Source organism: Gavia stellata, chromosome 33 (genome assembly GCF_030936135.1).
Source record: "Gavia stellata isolate bGavSte3 chromosome 33, bGavSte3.hap2, whole genome shotgun sequence".
Taxonomy (NCBI): Eukaryota; Metazoa; Chordata; class Aves; order Gaviiformes; family Gaviidae; genus Gavia; species Gavia stellata.
Genome location: NC_082626.1, coordinates 2,403,715 through 2,421,487, shown reverse-complemented (window position 1 = coordinate 2,421,487; position 17,773 = coordinate 2,403,715). Strand labels below are relative to the sequence as shown.

Here is a 17,773-nt window from a genome sequence, read left to right as displayed (position 1 = left end):
GGAAACAACCGGCAATCCGGGGTTCGAGCGGGATGTCTCGGCTTCCTTCGGAGTCCCCCTTCCCCTCGCCCGTAAGAATTAGGTTTCTGTGTCTGATTATGGGGTTTTTTTTAAGTAATCAAATAAAGACATTTTAAAATTCCAAATTGAAGATTAATGCAGAAATTGGAGACGGATTGAAATTGCCCAAGCTAATCACCAGCCACTCGACTGCTTATGACTTTATTAAGAGAGAAAAAAAAAATAAAAAAGGCTGGAGTGTCACGGAGGAATAATGATTCACGAGCTCGTTGCTGCCATCTCCTCCTCCTCGACGAGCATCGCCGTGCCCGGCCCACACGTGTCCTGCGGCGCGGGCGGTTTTGGGCTCCATCCTTGGGGGTTTTTCGAGACCAGGTTGGATAAACCCCTTTGCGACCCGTCCTGGCCCCAGAGCCGAGCGGGGAGGATGGAGCAGAGACCTCCCCTGGGCTGGGAGGGAAGGAGCCGTGCCGGCGGTGGGGAGGATGCCGGGAGGGTGCCGGATCCTGGATGGGGCAAACCATCTCACTCCTGTTTCTCTCCTTGCACAGGTTTCTGAGCAGCCGCTGACGACTCAGCTTCACTGGATCCGGCCGCGCCGGAGGATACCATGAACTGAGCAAAGAGCGACGCGGAACTCTCTTTTTTTTTTTTTTTTTTGGTTTGTTTTTTTTTTTGGTTTGTTTTTCATCCGAAAAAAAAAAAGCCCGCCACGCTCTTTAATGAAAGCGTTTTAAAAGGGGGTTACTTTTCCCCTCCCCTCAACCGAAGTCGTCCCGGGTGCGGTGAGGATTTCCGGAGAAGATGGGGAGAAAAAAGATCCAGATCCAGCGGATCACGGACGAGCGCAACCGGCAGGTCGGTGCTTTCCCTTCGGCTCTCCGCTCTCCTCCCGTCGGGTATTTTAAGGGTCCTGCTTCAAAACGCCCCATTTCCATCCCATTTTGGGCCAACCGGTGCTTTTATTTCCCAACCCATAAAATAAGCAGATGGGTGAAACTCGGCACCGGGGCCGGATTCAGGCGGATACCCAAAACCAGGCAAACGGCCCCGTTTTGCCGTGGCGGGGAGCCGCAGCCCCCACCCAGGCGTTGCTCCTCGTCTTGGAGCTCCTTGTGCCGTTTCCATCTAAGCTCTTTTCCAGAAGAAAGTATCTTCTCTAGTTAGTTCCTTTTTTTTTTTTGTCTTGCAGAAAATATATTTCAGTTGACATTTTCCGTGAGGTTTTTCCAATAAAAAACAGCCACAACAAGTATCCATTTTTCTGAACGCAAACAACCCAAATTATTCTTTTTTTTTTTTTCAATTGAAAACTTATATGGGTCCAGGGTTTTTTTCCCTTGTGCTTTGTTGAAGCCAAGCCCTCGACACGCACGCATGTGCATGTGTGTAGAAATACACGCCCGTATCTCAGCGGAGAAAAAAGAAGCTTTCTCCCTAAGTTACGTGTTCCTGGAGTCGGACCGGCTGAGCGGCAGCGCTTTGCCGGTCCAGGTTTGCTCTGTGATGACTCCATCGATGTATTTTCCCCGTAACCGCAAGACTTTCAGGCGGGTCCCTTTGCTCCATGGCTTCCCGTGGTCCTTGAGTTTGGCTCGGCGGATCCGAGCCTCTGCCTTTAGTCCAGCCACTGCTGCAGATGCCCCAAGCGTGGCCCGCCGCGCTTCTTCCCTACTGCTTTTATTCCAGCAAAAGAAAGGAAAAAAATATGTGGGTATATGTCCCTAATGAGTAAAAAGTGGCAAATAAGAGAATTGGATGAACTGGTTTATTGCTCCGCGGCAAAACAATAGGAAATTGCAGGTTTTCTTCATTACAGCTTTATTTGGTGGCTGGGGGATGGGATGGGCATAAAATGTTTTTTGATAATGTCCCGGTTGCTCGTGGCACCGTTTATTTCCATCATTAGCGGGAAATGGGGCGTTAGGGGTTATTAAAGAAGCCGGAGCGTGTTTTATGGGGCAGCGCTGCTGCGCGGTGCGTAGGGGAGAGTGGGATTCGCAGCTATCGGAGCCCCATTAGAAGTTCAAATGAACGGAAAATATTTGGTAATGCTGGAGGCTGGTGGCGCGGCCGAGCCCTGTTGTATAAGCCTTCAGGAAAGGAAAGAGGCATTCCTCTGCCAAAAGGCGGAAGCCAAAGTGGTGGGAGGCGTTTTTGGGGGGCCGTGAGCTGCTCCTCGGCGCAGGGCTCGGCCGAGGGGGGCTGGAGATGCAGACCCGTGCTGGGGTCTCCCTGGCTAAGCCGAGCCCGGGTGGGATTTAGCAGCGGGAGTCGCTCAGCAGGGCCGGGTGCCGGGGTTTTAGCAGGTCGCAGAGGTCAGGTGTTGTCCCCAAAGCCCAGCTCCCGGCTCTGGGGGACGTCGGTTTTCCCTTGACGGGAGCCGCGTCCCCGGCCGGGCCGCTTCTTCCAAAACCCAGCGCGGGAGCGGCGCTCCCCGCGCGAGTGCGGCACGTATCGCTTTGTTTTCCCGACCCCCCAGCCCCGTTTAAGTCGGGTGTCAGCGCAGCAGCAGCTGTTTAATCGGTCAGCAGCGCAGGCTTTGCAATCAATTATTTTCGCTGCTCCCTTTCTTTGGGAAACAAGGACACGCCGAGAAGAGAGGACATTTCGTGACGAACGGCTGCTCCAGGCAGCGGGTTGCTGATCCGCTCCATCCACCGCAGTGGGAGCTGCGTGGGGCTGGGGCAGCTATCGCCTCTGTAAAGGGGGTGATAAACCCTTCTGCTTTGCACTATACGTGTGCAACGCCAGGAGCCGGTCCCTGGGCTCAGAAATGTCCCGTCTTCCTTCATCTCATTCCCCTTCCCTTCCTTTCCTGCTGTTGTTCCAGATCAGAGACGAGAAGCGTCCACGCACGCGTGGCCGCCGTGGCTGCGGGCTGCCGGCTAAGCTGGTTTAAACCCAGGGAGCATCCTCAGCCCATCCCTGTCTCCACGACAGCCCCTCCCGAGGCTCGACGCGGGGGGCACGGCTCAGCTTTCCCGTGCCGCACCCCAGGAGCTGAGCAGCCCATCGCTGCTGAATTATGCATGGGGTTTCACGCCGCGGAGCTGCTGCTGGAAATGTCGGTCTTGCAGCTCCGGCCGCGGCGGGCGAGCGTGCATCGTCCTCGGCATGCGCCGGTGCCCGGCTGGCTCCCGTGGCACCTGTGTGGCTTGGGAGAGAAAGGGATGGGGAATGGGAATAGTGCGTGGATGCGCTGGAGAAGAGGTCGTGCGGGGACGGGGAGGCAGAGCCGGTCTCGACGCCGGGGTTTCCGCTCGCTCTGCAAGTGGAGTTCATCAGTAGTGGTGTTTTGGGGCCGCCGGGGCCTCGCGAACCCCAGGAAGAGTTAAGGTTGCACAGGCGCTCTCCAAAGCCTTCGCTGCGAGGTGAAGCTCTTCCCATGCGTCTCGCACCCAACCTATGGCATCAGCGAGTCCGGCCCTGCTCACGCCCCGGGTCTTGCCTCCCATGGGCGCACGGACCACGAGCCCGCGGGGAGGAGACCAGAATTACAGCAGAAGCCAAAACCAGGGGAGGGGAGCAAGTAAGAGTCACTAATGACATTAGAGGAATTACTGGAGAGGATTTGCCATAACAGATCAGACCATCAGTCCTTCAGGGCCAGCCTGCTGACTCCGGCAACAGCCAATATGGTCTGCATCAGGGGAAAGGCAAAAATCCCCTGCTAGTGTGGGGCAGTAATTCCTTCCTGACCCCTTTGGTGATCGGCTTACGCCCTGAAGCATGAGATTTGATTACCCTCTTAGACTTACAAGGTTAATTCTTCTAGATGAGGCTCGTGCGCGGCGGTAGGGGAAGGTTTGGGGTTTCTGTCCCGGGTCACGGGTAGACGTGCAGGGCGGTGTTAGTTGATGCTTTTGTGCGACGGGGTTGGCTAAATGGCAGATCTTCGCTTTTCCCTGCAAGAAGCAGGGGTGCCAAGACAGAGGGACGCTCCTCCGCCCTGCCCCTGTCTGCAGAGGGAATATCCATCCCCTCGTCCGTGGAGGGATGATGTAGTGCTTTGGGTTCTGCTTGGCTCTGCTCGGGTCGTTGGTTGATTTTGGGCAGGTAACCCCACGCTCTCCTTTGTTGCTCAAGGACAGTACCCAAACCACGCTTGTTTCTAGTCTTCGTGGCCAAGAGCTACCCTCTTGCTCGCACGCCTTGGCCTCACCCCGTTGCCTCTGGTCTTGGTGGCCGACCGGGCTCGTGGCACCCGGCAAGATGTTTTTTGGCGAGGTGTCCCCTGCACCGGCGGCTGCAGAAACAACCGCCCTCGGCTGTTCCCTCTGTCTTGGCGGAGATGCCGTGTGTTTTCCTCCCGAGGGCTCCGAGGGCTGCTTCGAGCGTGAGTCAGAGCAGCGGGGCTGTCTCGGCAGGGGACAGCGAGGCACGCCATGCCGGGCTGCGGCTGCTGCCGGAGCTGTGGCGGAGCAGCCAGTTTCTAGCGGGGACACGAGACCAGAAACGCTGCTGGCACGGCGTCGGGGGGCCCCGGGTTGGTTTTAGTGCCCATCGCACCGCGGGCTGCAGGAGCAAAACTGCAGCTGAGTCCCACCTGAAGTCATAAGGTGCGGCAACGGCTGCCATGTGGTGCTGCCGGCTCGGTCCCGGTCCTGGGAGCAGCCAGGGCCAGCGCCTGGCAGCGGCGATTTTGGGTGGCCGAGAGGTCTGGGATGCCACCGGAGAGGGGGGATTGCCAATGGCACTGGCGCTGGCCCTCAAGTAATCTAATTTGCGTCACAGCACGCCGGAGCTGGGGCGGACGCTGGCAACGTGAGCGCCGGTGCTCGCAGCCCGACCACGGTGCGAGCGGGCGCACGTGGCGGGGAGCGGCGGCACGGGGTGCCAGCCCTGCACTTTCCAGGGGATGAGGCGATTAGAGCCGAATCTCGTTACTGCTTAATCATCTCCGGGAGATGGCGAGGAGGGGCGGGCAGCTCCCCGCGCTGTGCGCGCCCAGGGCTGCCCCTGCTTTCCCCTTCGCTGCATGGAGGGATGCGGCTCCATCTCGAGGGGTGCTCGGCGCTGGGTGCAGGACCCCGGTGGGTGCAGGACCCCGGTGGGTGCATGCTGGGTGCTGCCGGTGGCATCGCGGCGGCAGTGCTCGTCACTGCTGGTGTGGACGGGGAAGCTCCATGTTAAGCTCTTTGGACCACGACTGTTACGCCACTAACTCGAGTTGAGCGAAGGCAACAGCCTCGTTCACTCTCCTCCCTCAACGCTGCAAATTAAGGCTGTTCAGCTGCAAAATCGATGCCGCGGCGGAGGGCCTAAGTGGGGTCAAGCCCTCCCATGCACGCGCGCGGCGAGAGAGCAGCTCTCGGCACCCAAGGGCATCTCGGCTCATCTCCAGCCCTTCCCCGGGCTGCTGCTTCGCCCCCGAGAGCAATGCTTAAAGCAAAGCAGTGACCTCCCTGCCTTTTATTTTCCTTTTCTTTTTTTATTTATTTGCTAAGAGGGCATTGGCCAAGCATCGCGCCTTTCCCCGGCGGCGTGCCGTTCCTTGCGGGGGGGTGAGGGACCTTCAGCGGCTCTCTGCGCTGCAGCCGGGGTGGAGAGCCCCAAACCAGCTCCCTCCCCACCAGCTGGGTCCTGTCAGGAGCGGCGTGGCGAGAGCCGAGCCTGGGCTGGGAAATGCAGCCCGACGTCCGTCCGGAGCGGGTTTTGGAGCCCGCGCACATCTCCGTCCCCGTCCCCCAGCCAGCTCGCAAGGATCAGTCCTGAGAAAGATGCCTCGTTAGCTGGTAGCTCTAATGAGGGCTCGTTTCAAGGCAGGGCAGGTTGGGAGGACAGGGGACGCAGGCACCAGCGCGGTGACCCCGGGTGGGCTTCCGAGGCGGAGAAATGCCCCAACAAGGTTACGGGGACAGCAAGAGGGAGGCAGCAGCCGGCTGGGCACCCGGTGCGAGGGGATCGGGGTGCCTTTGGGGAAGCACGGCTTCCCGGGAGAAGTGGGTGCTGGGAAGCAGGAGAGCGGGTCAGGGATGGGGTGGGGTGGGTGAGCGGTGTGGAGCAGCACCCTGACCTGCTTCGGGGCGGCCGAGCCCCCCGGCTCTGCGGCTCCCAGGGTGGGGTGCTCGCAGCGCTACTGCAGCGAGCGAGGACGAGATCACCACTGCTTGAATATTCAACTTTAAAAAAAAAACCACCCCAGCAACCCGCAGCCCCCGGACAGATGGTAGCTCTGCTGGGGATTTTGCTGAAATTTATTTTCTCTTGATTTGGCGCTATGTGATTTCCAACGCTGATAATCATCTTTGTGCTTGTGAAGTGTCTGCCTTTGGAAGATCCCAAAATAGGCAGAGATATGAACCGGTTGGAAGAGGGAGGTGAGAGAGGAAAGCTTGGGGTGGGTGTCCGGTTGGGGAAACTGAGGACAGAAGATGCCCTCTGCCCTCCCCTTCCTTTTGCTCTTCCTCCAGTGGTCATCCCAGTCTTTTCCAGGAGGTGTCCGGTCCGTGGCAGCACGGGCACGGCTTCTGACCACGGCTCTCCTTGCTTTCAGGTGACCTTCACCAAGCGCAAGTTCGGCTTGATGAAGAAAGCCTACGAGCTGAGCGTCCTCTGCGACTGCGAGATCGCCCTGATCATCTTCAACCACTCCAACAAGCTGTTCCAGTATGCCAGCACCGACATGGACAAGGTGCTGCTCAAGTACACCGAGTACAACGAGCCCCACGAGAGCCGGACCAACGCAGACATCATCGAGGTGAGGCCGCCCGTCCTCTCCCCGGCTTTGCCGTTGCGGTGGAGCCAGGGTCGGGTCTGGCACCGCAGCCGGATGCAGGAGGTGGGTGCAGGGCGGGGATGGGAGCGAGCAGAGCTCCGACACTCGGTGCCCGCCTGATTTTGCATCTTTTTGGTCCAGCCTACAAAAGTACTCTGGTCTGGGGGGTAGAGTTTGAAGCAGTCTCGAGGTACGTGTTGATCTACTGCCGTAAAATTGAGGTGCGGGTTTGCTTCGTGGGACTTTCCCGTGGTCCAGGCAAACCACGGGATGGTTTTGGAGGCATCTCCTGGGGGTGCCTTGGCGCAGCGGGTGATGTTGCCCCCGCCCAGACACGCACGGTGGGGTTGTAGGAGGGCACCAGCGCCTGAATCACAGAGTGATTCAGGTTGGGAGGAACCTTTGGGTGCCTCTGGTCCAACCCCTGCTCAAAGCACGGCCAACCTCACGGGTCGGTGGGGTTGCTCAAGGCTTGTCCGGCTGCGGTTTGGGGGTCTCCAAGGATGGTGAGTCCAGTCTGACCAACCCCAGCACCGCCGAGGGCACCGTGTCCGAGCCGGCATCGCAGGAGGTGCTCGGCTGCCGTTTGCTGTCGATGACCCCGCGTTGGCCCTCCCCACCGCTTTGTCCTCGTCCCTGGCGCTGGCAGAGCATCGCTGGGCTCGAGCACGGGGCATTTGGCTCGCAGGAGGATGCCAGCGGTGTCTCGGCCATCTCGGCAGCACCCGTGAAGATGGGAGCCACTCGGTTGTCGCTTTTCAGCGTGTGAGCAGCTGCCTTTACGCCTGGGCAAAGGCAGGCAAATGAAAGGCTTGGCTGGGTAATTATTGACAGTACGGGCGGGCATAAACGAACACCCGCGGAGCCGTCAGCGACTGAGCGGAGCGGCACGGCTCCGGGGAGGGCCCTGGGCGGATCGGAGGCAGCCGCTTGGCTCGGACCTCGCGCGGCACGAAGCTTCGCCGCTTCAAAGCGCTGCTGGAGGAATCGGCTGCTCCTGCCGCTTGGGCCGTGCTGCTTCTGCCTTTGAATCCCTTTGGTGCATCTCGGGCAGCGGGCTCAGGCTTTGATTTCATGAAGGAGAAGGAAAAAAAAGCAACCTACCTCCTGAATCTTTCTTTTTCTCTTTTTTTTCTCTTTTTTTTTTTTTCCTCTGCGAAACGTGTCTTTTTGAGAGGTTCAGACTTGAGGTTTTCACCTCGTTGTCCGCCCGGTTCCCACCGACGTGCCGCCGCAGCAGAAGCGGGTTGAGCCATGGCCAAGCAACCGGCAGCACCTGCCTGCCCTCGCCGGGGTTTGGAGACAGTTCTGCCGGCGCACGGTTGCGTAGAGGCCTTAGAAATGGTTCCAAAATGTCCTTTTTGGCCTGTTTGAGCCGGGTAGTGCCCATCCCCTGTGAAAATGCCAGGGTTTCGCAAGCGCTGTTCCTCGCCATGCTAGTCAGCGCAGCCTCACCCAGCCTCTCCGGGATGCTCAGACTGCGGCGCTCGCAGCGTCGAACAGATTTGTCTTGGCCTAAAAATACCGTAAACATTTTGGGCAGCGTTCTCTGTTCCCTTATGGTCCAAGATGCAAACACTCCCAAGCCGACAAGTTACACACAGTCCTTGGCACCCAAAGAAATACTGTGTTTGCACCACATGAAAAGCTGGATCTGCATCCAAAGCCAAGGAGAGGAACATCGGGAGCGGAAGGATATTGGTGGATGGCAAGAAAAAGAGCCCAAGCGTGCCGGGCTCGGCACGTCTCGCCGGCAGAGCCGCCTCGGAGCAAAACCCACTGGGGCGCAGGCGGGTTTTGAGACCCTCGAGCATCCCTCCCCATCCTCGTCTCGTCTTGGAGCAGGGTTAGGGCTGCTCTAAGATTTTTTACTGTTTTCTCTCCCAAATCCCACCCCTGGGAGACCATTCCCACTCCTGGTGCTGATTTCCATCTCCCCGCTTGCCGTCTCCCCTCGCCCAGGTCAGGTCCCACCGGCCGGGCTTTGTCCCCGCCACGCACAGCCCCAGTTTATCTCATGTTTCTTGGTGGCTCCCAGTTGAACTTGGCTCTCCCAGGGGTTTCTTTGCATCCGCGAAGCTTTCCCAGCGTCAAGCATTTATAGAGCTGTGAAGGTACAGGCTGTGAATTTGCTACCGAGGATGATTTTAAGTGGATTTTAAGGGGCCGCTGCATGCGACTGCCTTCCCGGTAACGCCTGCGGTCCCTTTCTACCGGAGTCCGCAACCCTGAATGGCTCTGGCAGCATCTTGGAAAGGACGAGGAGCCACGGGGACCTGGGGGAATCGAGGCAGAAGCCTCTTGATTTCATTTTCCCAGCACAGGGGGAGCGAGCGGTGGCTCCGGAGGCTCGGCCGAGCCGGGGTCTCCTCTCCCGGCCGGGCTGGAGGGCTCCTGGGGCCAAAGGCGCTGGGACCACCAACTCCGGGCGGTACAAGCTGGTCTGTTCAAATTTTGTTTTTAAACCGCAGTAAACATGAGATCCCCCTGGTTTTTTGGGTCCTGGGGAGGCTCTGGGTCCGCGGGGGGCTCTGGGGGCACCCCATCACATGCTGCACAGGGTTCCCCCTGAGGGGTTTATCCCCCTGGATATTTAGCGAGAGGCAGAGCTGCTCCGGGATGAGTTTCCCCGGCCCCGGTTCAAGAGGGGCTCAACACCCCGACTGCCTTTTGGGGACCATCCCCTGTGGGGGCACCTCTGTGTTTCAGCCGTGCCGGGGATCGGCAGCGGCCGTTGGGAGCGGGATTCAGCCACGCAAGCCCTGTGGCTCTCTCTGTGCCCAGCAAAGTCCTGGCCACTGCAAGCTTTTAAGTCTGAGAAAATCTCTCTTAATGCAGAGAGGGGGGTTTCCTTAATCAGGCGGGGGACAGCTGAGGCCCCCAGACAGGCACGCTGGGTGCCACGTGCGCGCCCGGGCTGGGATCACGCCGGCTTTGCTCCTCGCTGTCGCTTCTCGTTTCCTCGCAGCCCGCCTGACGTGCCAGTTTCTGATAAGGGACTTGGACGCCAGCGGAGCTAGGCGGGCACGGCGATGCTCCGGAGCCAGTTAAAGTCACACAGCAATTTCTTTCCTTTCCTTGGCTGAATGTCCCGGGGGGGCTGATTTTTTCCCTAATTCTCCTTCCTGGGGTTGTCGTTCCCCAGGGTGCGTAAAATCGGGTGTTTTGCAGGACGCTGGGGAGGCGGCGAAGTGCAGAGGCAGCTGTAGGTGCTGCGTCTTCATCCTCATCCTCATCCTCATCCTCCATCCTCATCCTCATCCTCATCCAGACTTCCCCAAAGCCTGGGGCGGTTGAGTCTCCCTCCTCTAAGGGAAGTCGACCACAGCCTGGTCGAGCATCGTTTCCTCTCACGTGTTCTGCGTTTCCTGCTGCTCGGGATGGACGTCTGCTCCCGTATGAGCTGGGATCACGGGAGTGGGAGCATTGCCTGGAAGAGCGGGACCTGCAGCGGGTCCTGCCATGGGGGGACTCCCGGTAGAGTGGGGGGACCTGGGGACGGCAGGGAGACGGGTCAATGATGAGCGGGGTTGGGTTTTTTTTTCCCCCACGTGAAGTTCTCACCCTGGTTTTCTCCGTTGAAAATTTTCTGCTGTGAAGGAATTGATTTTAAATCTGTTTTATATGAAAAATAGTCATTCCACTGGGTGCGACCCAGTGACAAGAAGGTTTCATGCCTCTGCATCTTCTGGTTTTCCCCTGGAAAAGGGAATGAGGAGGAACGAGAAGGAAAGCTCTTTTCTAAAAGACCTCGCAGAGATCCTGAAAACGGGAATCTTTGGGTTTGATTCTCGCTCCAGCAGGATTGTTTCCCTTTTACATCATCTTGTCAAAAAGCAGAAAATGTGGGACACACATTTTTTTGGTCAAAAAAAAAGGAAAAAACCCAGCAGCCGACACTCGTGTCGTCCCAAACCTCTTTTTGAGCAGCAGATTGCTGCCAGCCGCCCTGCTTTGGCTCGTGTCCCGCTGCGACTCGGGCCCCGGTCACCCACCGCTTGCCGCCGCTTCCCATCCCGCCGCGCTGCAGATCGTCCCCGTCCTCCACTGTGCCAGCTCGGGAGCCCGTCCCCGTCCCCGTCTTCCCCTCCCTGCCCGCGGCTCCGGCAGCCCCGCGCTGTGGCGAGGGTTATAACCCAATTTCACGCTGCAGGCAGCTGCCTGCGACGCCCGGGAAGGGTTTTTCCTCCCAGCGTGCACAACCGGCTCGATGCTTCCTGGGGCTGCCGGCGGGTTTCCTACGGGAGCGGGGACGGTGGCACCGGGGCTGCCCCTCGCAGCTCGGGATGCTGCGAGCCGAACTCGGCAGGGAGGCGTGGGTCCCAAAGACAATGAAGTTAGGACTAATTTTATGAAGTTAGTGGCCGGGGAGAGGGAAGGGAGCGAGGCAACAGCTCCTAAGCTGAAGCTGTATTAGAGACCGGGTATATTAGACCCGCAGAGGAGAAAGACCTTGGGAAACGCAGAGAGGGGCGATGCTGTGAGCTGCTCGGAGGGGGTTTTCTGGGTCTGGGTGACCAGAGCTGCATTCACCCCACTGCTCCGCTTTCCTCCGTAGAGTCGTTGCGGGAACAACCCCCAGGACGATTTCATGCGGGCTTAGAAACGGCAAAATGCCGCGGCCGGCGGCGTCTGCGTGTTGCTTTTCGCTTGCGCTTTGTTGGGGCGGTAAACACGGGGCAGAGCCGGGGGAGCTGGAAGCTGCTTGAAACCTCCTGGGCCACTTCATCGCTGCAGGTTTTAGAAAGGAGAAGGAAGTTGTTGCTCGGCTGAAACCTCTCGAAAATTCCGTTGTGACGTTCCCTTCTTCGAGGGTCCCGGGAATGGAGGTTGCTCGTCGGACCGCCCGATTCCTGAACCCACCGGCAGCCTTTGGCAGAGGAGAAGAGCTTCCAGGGATGCGAGGGCTTGCCTTCACGTTTCCCAACCAGGGATGGGAGGGCAGAGGCGAGAGATCCAGTCACTGTCCCTGCAGAGAGAACCGCTGCGAGGTGGGCACAGCCCCCTATTAGACACCGGAGATTCTCCCCAGCTTTGCACACACCCGAAGGAAACCCGGCTTCATCCCTTCCACTGCTCATGGAACAACTTTTTCCATTTTGCCTTTGAAAGAAAAAGAGAAGGAGGGAAAAAACCTTTTTTTTTTTTTAAAGAAAGGCTCAACTTTCCGTCTTTCGGCTGCATCGGCGAAACAAAAGGTTTCGGAAAAAAAATCCGCAACAAGCAGTTTCCCAAAAAAAAAAAGCAAAGCCGTTCCTTCCCCACCGGCAGCACCCGTTCCTTTTTTTGGCCCATTCTAAAAACAAACAAGGACACATGCAAAAATAGAAAAATAATAGGGAAAAATCCTCGGGAACCTGCAGAAAAAGCCCTGGGAATCTCCTGTTCATGCAAACGACTCGGATTCCCACTGCACTTCTCTATAAAGAGACAACAAATAACACGAATTAGGGGTGCCGGGAGTTACTATTAGGTAATTAGGTAATAATTATTAGGCAGCAGGAATTATTGGTAACACCAAGCAGGTGCCACCATGGTCAAGAGCGAGCCAGATCCTTCGCTGGCGGAGCTGGATGGGGACGAGGCTGTTTCCCCTCTGCGGATGAAATCCAAGTAACCAGCGTTAAAATCACGACCGCGAAGGAATAATTTGAATTGCAGATATGGCGCGAAGCTCCAGCCGGACGGAGACCTGCGGCGAGAGGCAGAGCCCTGCGGCGCGGCGTGCCGTACCGATGCCGGGCAAAACCCGCTTTCCCAGCCCTTCCGGAGACGTCGCCGGTTTTTAACCGCTCCGGCAAAAATGCCCTTCCAAGCTCCGTGTTTCCCGGAGCTCGCAGGTAGATGATGAACCGCTCCAGGATACGTTTTGGCCTCAAAATAAAGATGTTTATTACTGTTTAGGAAGACAGAGGAGAATTGTCAAGGCTCTTTCTTTTTTTCCCCCTGCTGAATCTGGCATGAAAAGAGATCAAGACTTCCAGGAAATTCTGTAGCTTTGACTTCTAAAAAAAATAAATTGGCAAGTGATGGTTCCATAATAACGCCTAATTGCTTTTGGTATTTTGAAAATAGAATTAAATTAAATGTGCATGTGCAACGCAATCTGCAAACTGGCTACCGAGCAGGAAAGAGGAACTTTGGGGGTTTTCACCATACCCTGCGCAGAGCCCGAACGCGGGATTACCGGGCTGCTGTTAACGACGGAGGAGCTGTCGCCTCGTTAACTCTCTGCGGCAGCGCCCGGGACCTTTGCTGCTGCTCTCGGTGCGGGGTTTGCTCCCCGGGCGTTGTCACCGTCACCCCTCCGTGTCACCCCCAAGAGGGCTGGCCCTCTCCGGCGCCCGCGGGCTGTGGCCGTGCCACGTGCCCTCCCGCGCGATGCCCTTGCTGTGGCGCAACCTTTGCATTCGGTAAACGCCACCCAGCTGGTTTCGCCAGGGGCGAGCCGCTTTTTGCTTCATATTTTGGGGTTTATTTTCCTATTTGTAAGGTTTTTCCCTATTTTTAGCAGGAGAGCAGATCTCATTAAGGTTTATTTCCTTTCCTTGGCGTTGTAGTAATTGTAGGTGACGAATGCGTCTGAGCTGGTACGGGGCCAAATTCAGCTCCGGCGTAAACAGATCCTTTGAAAGCAAAGGAGTTTCTCTCCATCCATCCTCGCCTTGTAATTCCTTAAATAGAGACACCCCGGCGTCGAATCCCGAGGGCCGGATCCTGACCCTTTAACCCCGTTGAGGTCAATGATATCTTGGGGCGAAGGGCGAGTCCTCGTCTTGACGGTCTGGGGGATGTTTCGGGGGGGACCTGCCCGTCTCAGGCAGCTGCCCGTGTTCCCCATCCCCACTCCCAGATCTCAAACTGTCCCGATTGTGTTTTCAGACGTTAAGAAAGAAAGGTTTTAACGGCTGTGACAGCCCGGAGCCCGACGGCGATGACTCCATAGACCAGAGCCCCTTGATGGAGGATAAATACCGTAAAGGCAGCGAGGATCTGGATATCCTGTTCAAGCGATACGGTGTAAGTACCTGCCCCTTGGCCGGAAAACCTTCATTATATGTTCTTTCTTGTTTTGTTTTTCTTCCGTTTGATTTCCCCCCCGACCTCATCCCCTGATCCCACCCCGACACCCACCCCGTGTCCCCGTGTCCCCGTGTCCCGTCCCCCCCAAAACGTAACAGGCGCTGAACAAGAAGCACAGGGAGTGCGAGAGCCCGGAAGGGGATGAAGTGTTTGCGTTGACCCCGCAGACGGAAGAGAAATATAAAAAGATTGATGAGGAGTTTGATAAAATGATGCAGAGTTACCGGCTCGCAGTGAGTAGCTGGTGGTCTGCAGCCCCCCTCCTTTGCCCCCCCCGGATGCCTCCAGGTGACGGGGCGGGGGGGTGGATTTTGCATGGCTTTGCTTCGGAGCCGTGCCGTGCCTTGGGAGCCGATGCGCGCAGCCCCCCCCCAGCCCCGAATGCTCCCCGGGTCTGCGGGGTGAGATGCACGAGGGGTCTTGAGGGTCCCTCCTGTTTCCCACCCGGAGAAGCAGGAATAACCCTGGGGAAAACCGTTCCCATTAGCTCCGGCATTCCTGAGCCTCCTTGGCTCCGGCCGGGCAGCGCAGGAGGATATTGCTGTTCTCCCTTCCAAATACTAGATTAGGCCCTCCTTTTTCACCCTTTTTTCCCCCAAAAAAGGATTTTTGCCTGGGTTAAGACCCCAGCGTTCGTGCGAGCCGGCGGCGGGTGCCCGCCCCTCGCATCCCTGCAAGACTCAGCCCGATTTGGGCTATTTCCCATTAATTTCCCCCAAATCCACCGAGCCCTTGGGGCAGCTGGTGGCCCTGGCAGAAATCCAGGGAGGTTTTAGCCTGTGATCCCGGAGCCGTCACCGGGGTGGCATCAGGACAGCGCTGAAAGGGATTTGTGTCAGGAGACGGGAGGAGGAGGGGGACACGTTTCAAATTAGTTGTTAGTTCAAGGGAGCGGAGACGACTGATGTGGGCAAGGCTTCTTCAGAGGGATTAGCCCCGAGTCGCTGCAGCCATAATTAATGCTGCCGGGAGCAGGAATGAGGCTCATTTTCAAGGGCTGGATGCAGCACTGCAACAGTTACACACCCCCCCCAAAAAAAGCTAATCTGCCCTTCTGTGCTTCGCAAGCCCCCACAAGTTAAAATTCTGGCTTTTCTGGAGAATTGGGTCTTGTGAAATTCACGGCTCTTTCTTTTGCTGACTCAGCAGGTGAGCGCTGCGTCGCTCCGGGAGCCTCCTGAGAACCCCAAAATCCGCACCTCCATCCCCTGCATCTCGGGGCGGGAGGGAGGGTGGCTGCCCCGAGCCCTGGGAGAGCTGGGGAGCAAAACGGGGTGCAGGCGGTGATGGTTGCTCGCAGCTCTGCTGTGACAGCGAGCCCAGCTCTCCGGGGTGGCTTTAGTGCAGGATTAGCTCCTGCGAGGCTTGGCTCTGCCTCGTCCTCCTGGAGGTTTCTCCCTGGTTTCACTAGCAGGGGGGGGGAGGTTTTCACCCCGCCAAGGCTCACGTTGGGGTGGGGGTACGGCCCCGGCTGGTGCCGCCGGTGCAGAATAGGTCAAAAAGCCAGCAGAGCTTTCTCCTTGGTGCAAACCAACCGCGGAAAGCAAGGACTGCTTAGCGTCCGTATTTATCCGCTGCGAAGGGAGAGGTCCGAGCAGGCTCCCATCGCCGGAGGCAGCATCCATAAAGGAACAGTCCGTGCCCTAAAGTCGTTTTGGTGGCATTCAGGTGCTGGGCGCTTCGTAGTCAGGGCGTAGCATCCGGCTCCCCCACTAAACCTCCCGGTGCAGCAAGGGACCGAGTGGTGCGGGTGGAGCGTGTGCGGTTGAAGAAGATGCTTTTCCTTTTTAACCAGCTGGGTTGGTTTTGTGTGTGACGAGAACTAACCAAGCTCGGCGGCCGGGGAACTTTAACAACAGCCTTGTTTGCTAAAGAGAGGCCTCGGCGTGGCTTCTGCGTTTGGTGTTTGTAATGGCTTTTCATGAAAACAAGAAATCGTTGAGGTTTGGCTGATGTGTGCATCTTCTCCCCCAGATTTCGGACTGATGTGCAAGCCGCCTTCCCTGGTTGTGTCCTCCCTGGGGCGGGGTGGGGGGACCTGGGACCACTTAGCTGGTGGCCTGGGTGCGCACCTCGCTGCGCGCCGGGGCAGCGTCAGCCTGACGCTTGTTTGAAGGTGCAACGGGATAGATACGGCTTAAAAGCAAAACTCTGCTCCCCGGTTGGCGTATCAACCTCCCGGCTTTGTCACGGCGTTGCTTAGGATGCGACGCACGGGGGGTTAGCTTTGCCTTTCCTTTCCCGGGAACGTGCACGCACGCAGACGCGTTTGCAGTGATTTATTACACAACGCTGCTTCGGCGAAGAAACCTTCCCCCTCCCGGTTTTGCAGCCGTGCAGAAATCAGCTCCCGGGGCTGAGCAGAGGGAGGGCTCCGCGTTACAGCTCTCCCCGGCAGTCTGTAAAGGTCTGGGAAACGCCGAGCCCGGTTCCTGTGAGCGGCTGGCGGCCCTCGGAGCGGTGCCGCAGCGCAGGCTCAGAGCCGTCGTCCTTTGGCTGCAGCCACGGGATAGCTCTGAAGGACGGGATGCCCTTGGGAGGCTGGTGGGGAGGGTTTCCTGCAGCGAGACGTGGGTGAGCACCGTCCCACCCCTTCCTCCCCTCGACCCCGAAAGAAAATCACCCATCCGGGAGCAGATTTCTGGAGGGGAGGGGGTCAGGGGCAGCAGCCCCCCCCCAGCGGCAGTGCTCCCTCTGCCCTCACCGGTGCAGCCCGCGGGGTCCCAGCTCCGGCCCCGGCACTGGGCTGCTCTGCCTCTCCAGCCCTGAGCAAATTAAAGCGGGACTTTAGCAAAGCCCCTGCTAAAGCCTCTAAGCAGGTGCCTGCTCCTGTTAACGAAGAGCAAATCAGTGACATAAGACAGACGGCTAGGATAATCACGGCGAGCCTGGCTCCCGCGGGGACGCTGGTAGGTGAAGCTGGTCCTCGACCTGCGGCCAAGGATAGGGCTTTAGCGATGCTCCTGCTTCCCTGGGGTCAGCTCCTCCGCCTTCCCAGCAGCTCCCGGAGGTGTCAGGATGGATCCCGGTGTCAGCCGGGGGCTGTGCGGAGCAAAACGAGCCTTTCCCAGATGCCTCGGCCACCGGCAGCAGTGCCAGCTCAAGCCGGTGATCCGCCGCTGGCTCTTTGGGAGGGCTCTTCCCATCCCACTGGATGAGGAACGGCCTCGTGAAATCCCTGCGGGCTGCTTGGCCTCTGCGGTGGGATGAAGGGCAGCACCGAGCTCGGCTGCTCTCGGTGCTGGTGGGGGCAGACCACCATGCTGCTGCCCGCCTTGGTGCTTTGGGGTGTTTCCAGCCACCTCTCCACGGGCTGCCCCGAAAACAGGGGGGGTAGATAAATACAGCCTGAAAATGAGACCGAAGCAGCTAGTTGCAAAGCTTTGACGTGTCCAAGCGAACAGCCGGTTGCTCTTCCCGGTCTTCCCTGGGCGGGTCCGGGCTCCGGTGCATCCCTCCGAGATGCCAGCGTGGGCAGGGTGCAAGCACAGCAGTGCAGGTGAAATGGGGGCTTGGGGGGGCCCCGGACTGTCCCCCATCTTTTTCAGCAGTGGGGTGTTGCTGCTGCTGTGATGCAAAGAGCCTGCAAAGCGAGGAACTTCACCCCTGCTCCTCGCCCGGCGGCGCCTGCTCCCCTTCACCCCCTGCTCTCTCTTCAGTCCGCAGTGCCCGCTCCGAACTTCGCCATGCCCGTGACGGTGCCGGTGACCAACCAAAACACGCTGCAGTTCAGCAACCCGGGCAGCTCGCTGGTGACCCAGTCCCTGGTGACCTCCTCGCTGACGGACCCCCGGCTCCTTTCGCCGCAGCAGCCGGCGCTGCAGAGAAACACCGTGTCCCCGGGGCTGCCGCAGAGGCCGGCCAGCGCAGGTGAGCGATGCCGTCACCCTTCGCAGCCCCCCTACTCCTCATCCTCCCTGCGAGAGCCTTGCTGGGCGTGCAGCACCG

The 17,773-nt window shown here is 58.4% G+C and overlaps 1 protein-coding gene across 3 annotated transcripts in view; it reads left to right on the top strand.

Moving 5' to 3' along the window:
• The first annotated feature begins 737 nt into the window (after positions 1-737).
• The window catches only part of MEF2D (myocyte enhancer factor 2D), a 33,796-nt gene continuing 16,760 nt past the window's right edge, over positions 738-17,773 (top strand). For all 3 annotated transcript variants that reach the window (XM_059832271.1, XM_059832270.1, XM_059832269.1), the window contains exons 1-4: positions 738-879; positions 6,521-6,724; positions 13,625-13,762; positions 17,485-17,695. In XM_059832271.1, coding sequence (XP_059688254.1) covers positions 826-879; positions 6,521-6,724; positions 13,625-13,762; positions 17,485-17,695 — 607 coding nt within the window. In that variant the 5' untranslated portion in view covers positions 738-825. The remainder of the gene's footprint in view (positions 880-6,520; positions 6,725-13,624; positions 13,763-17,484; positions 17,696-17,773) is intronic.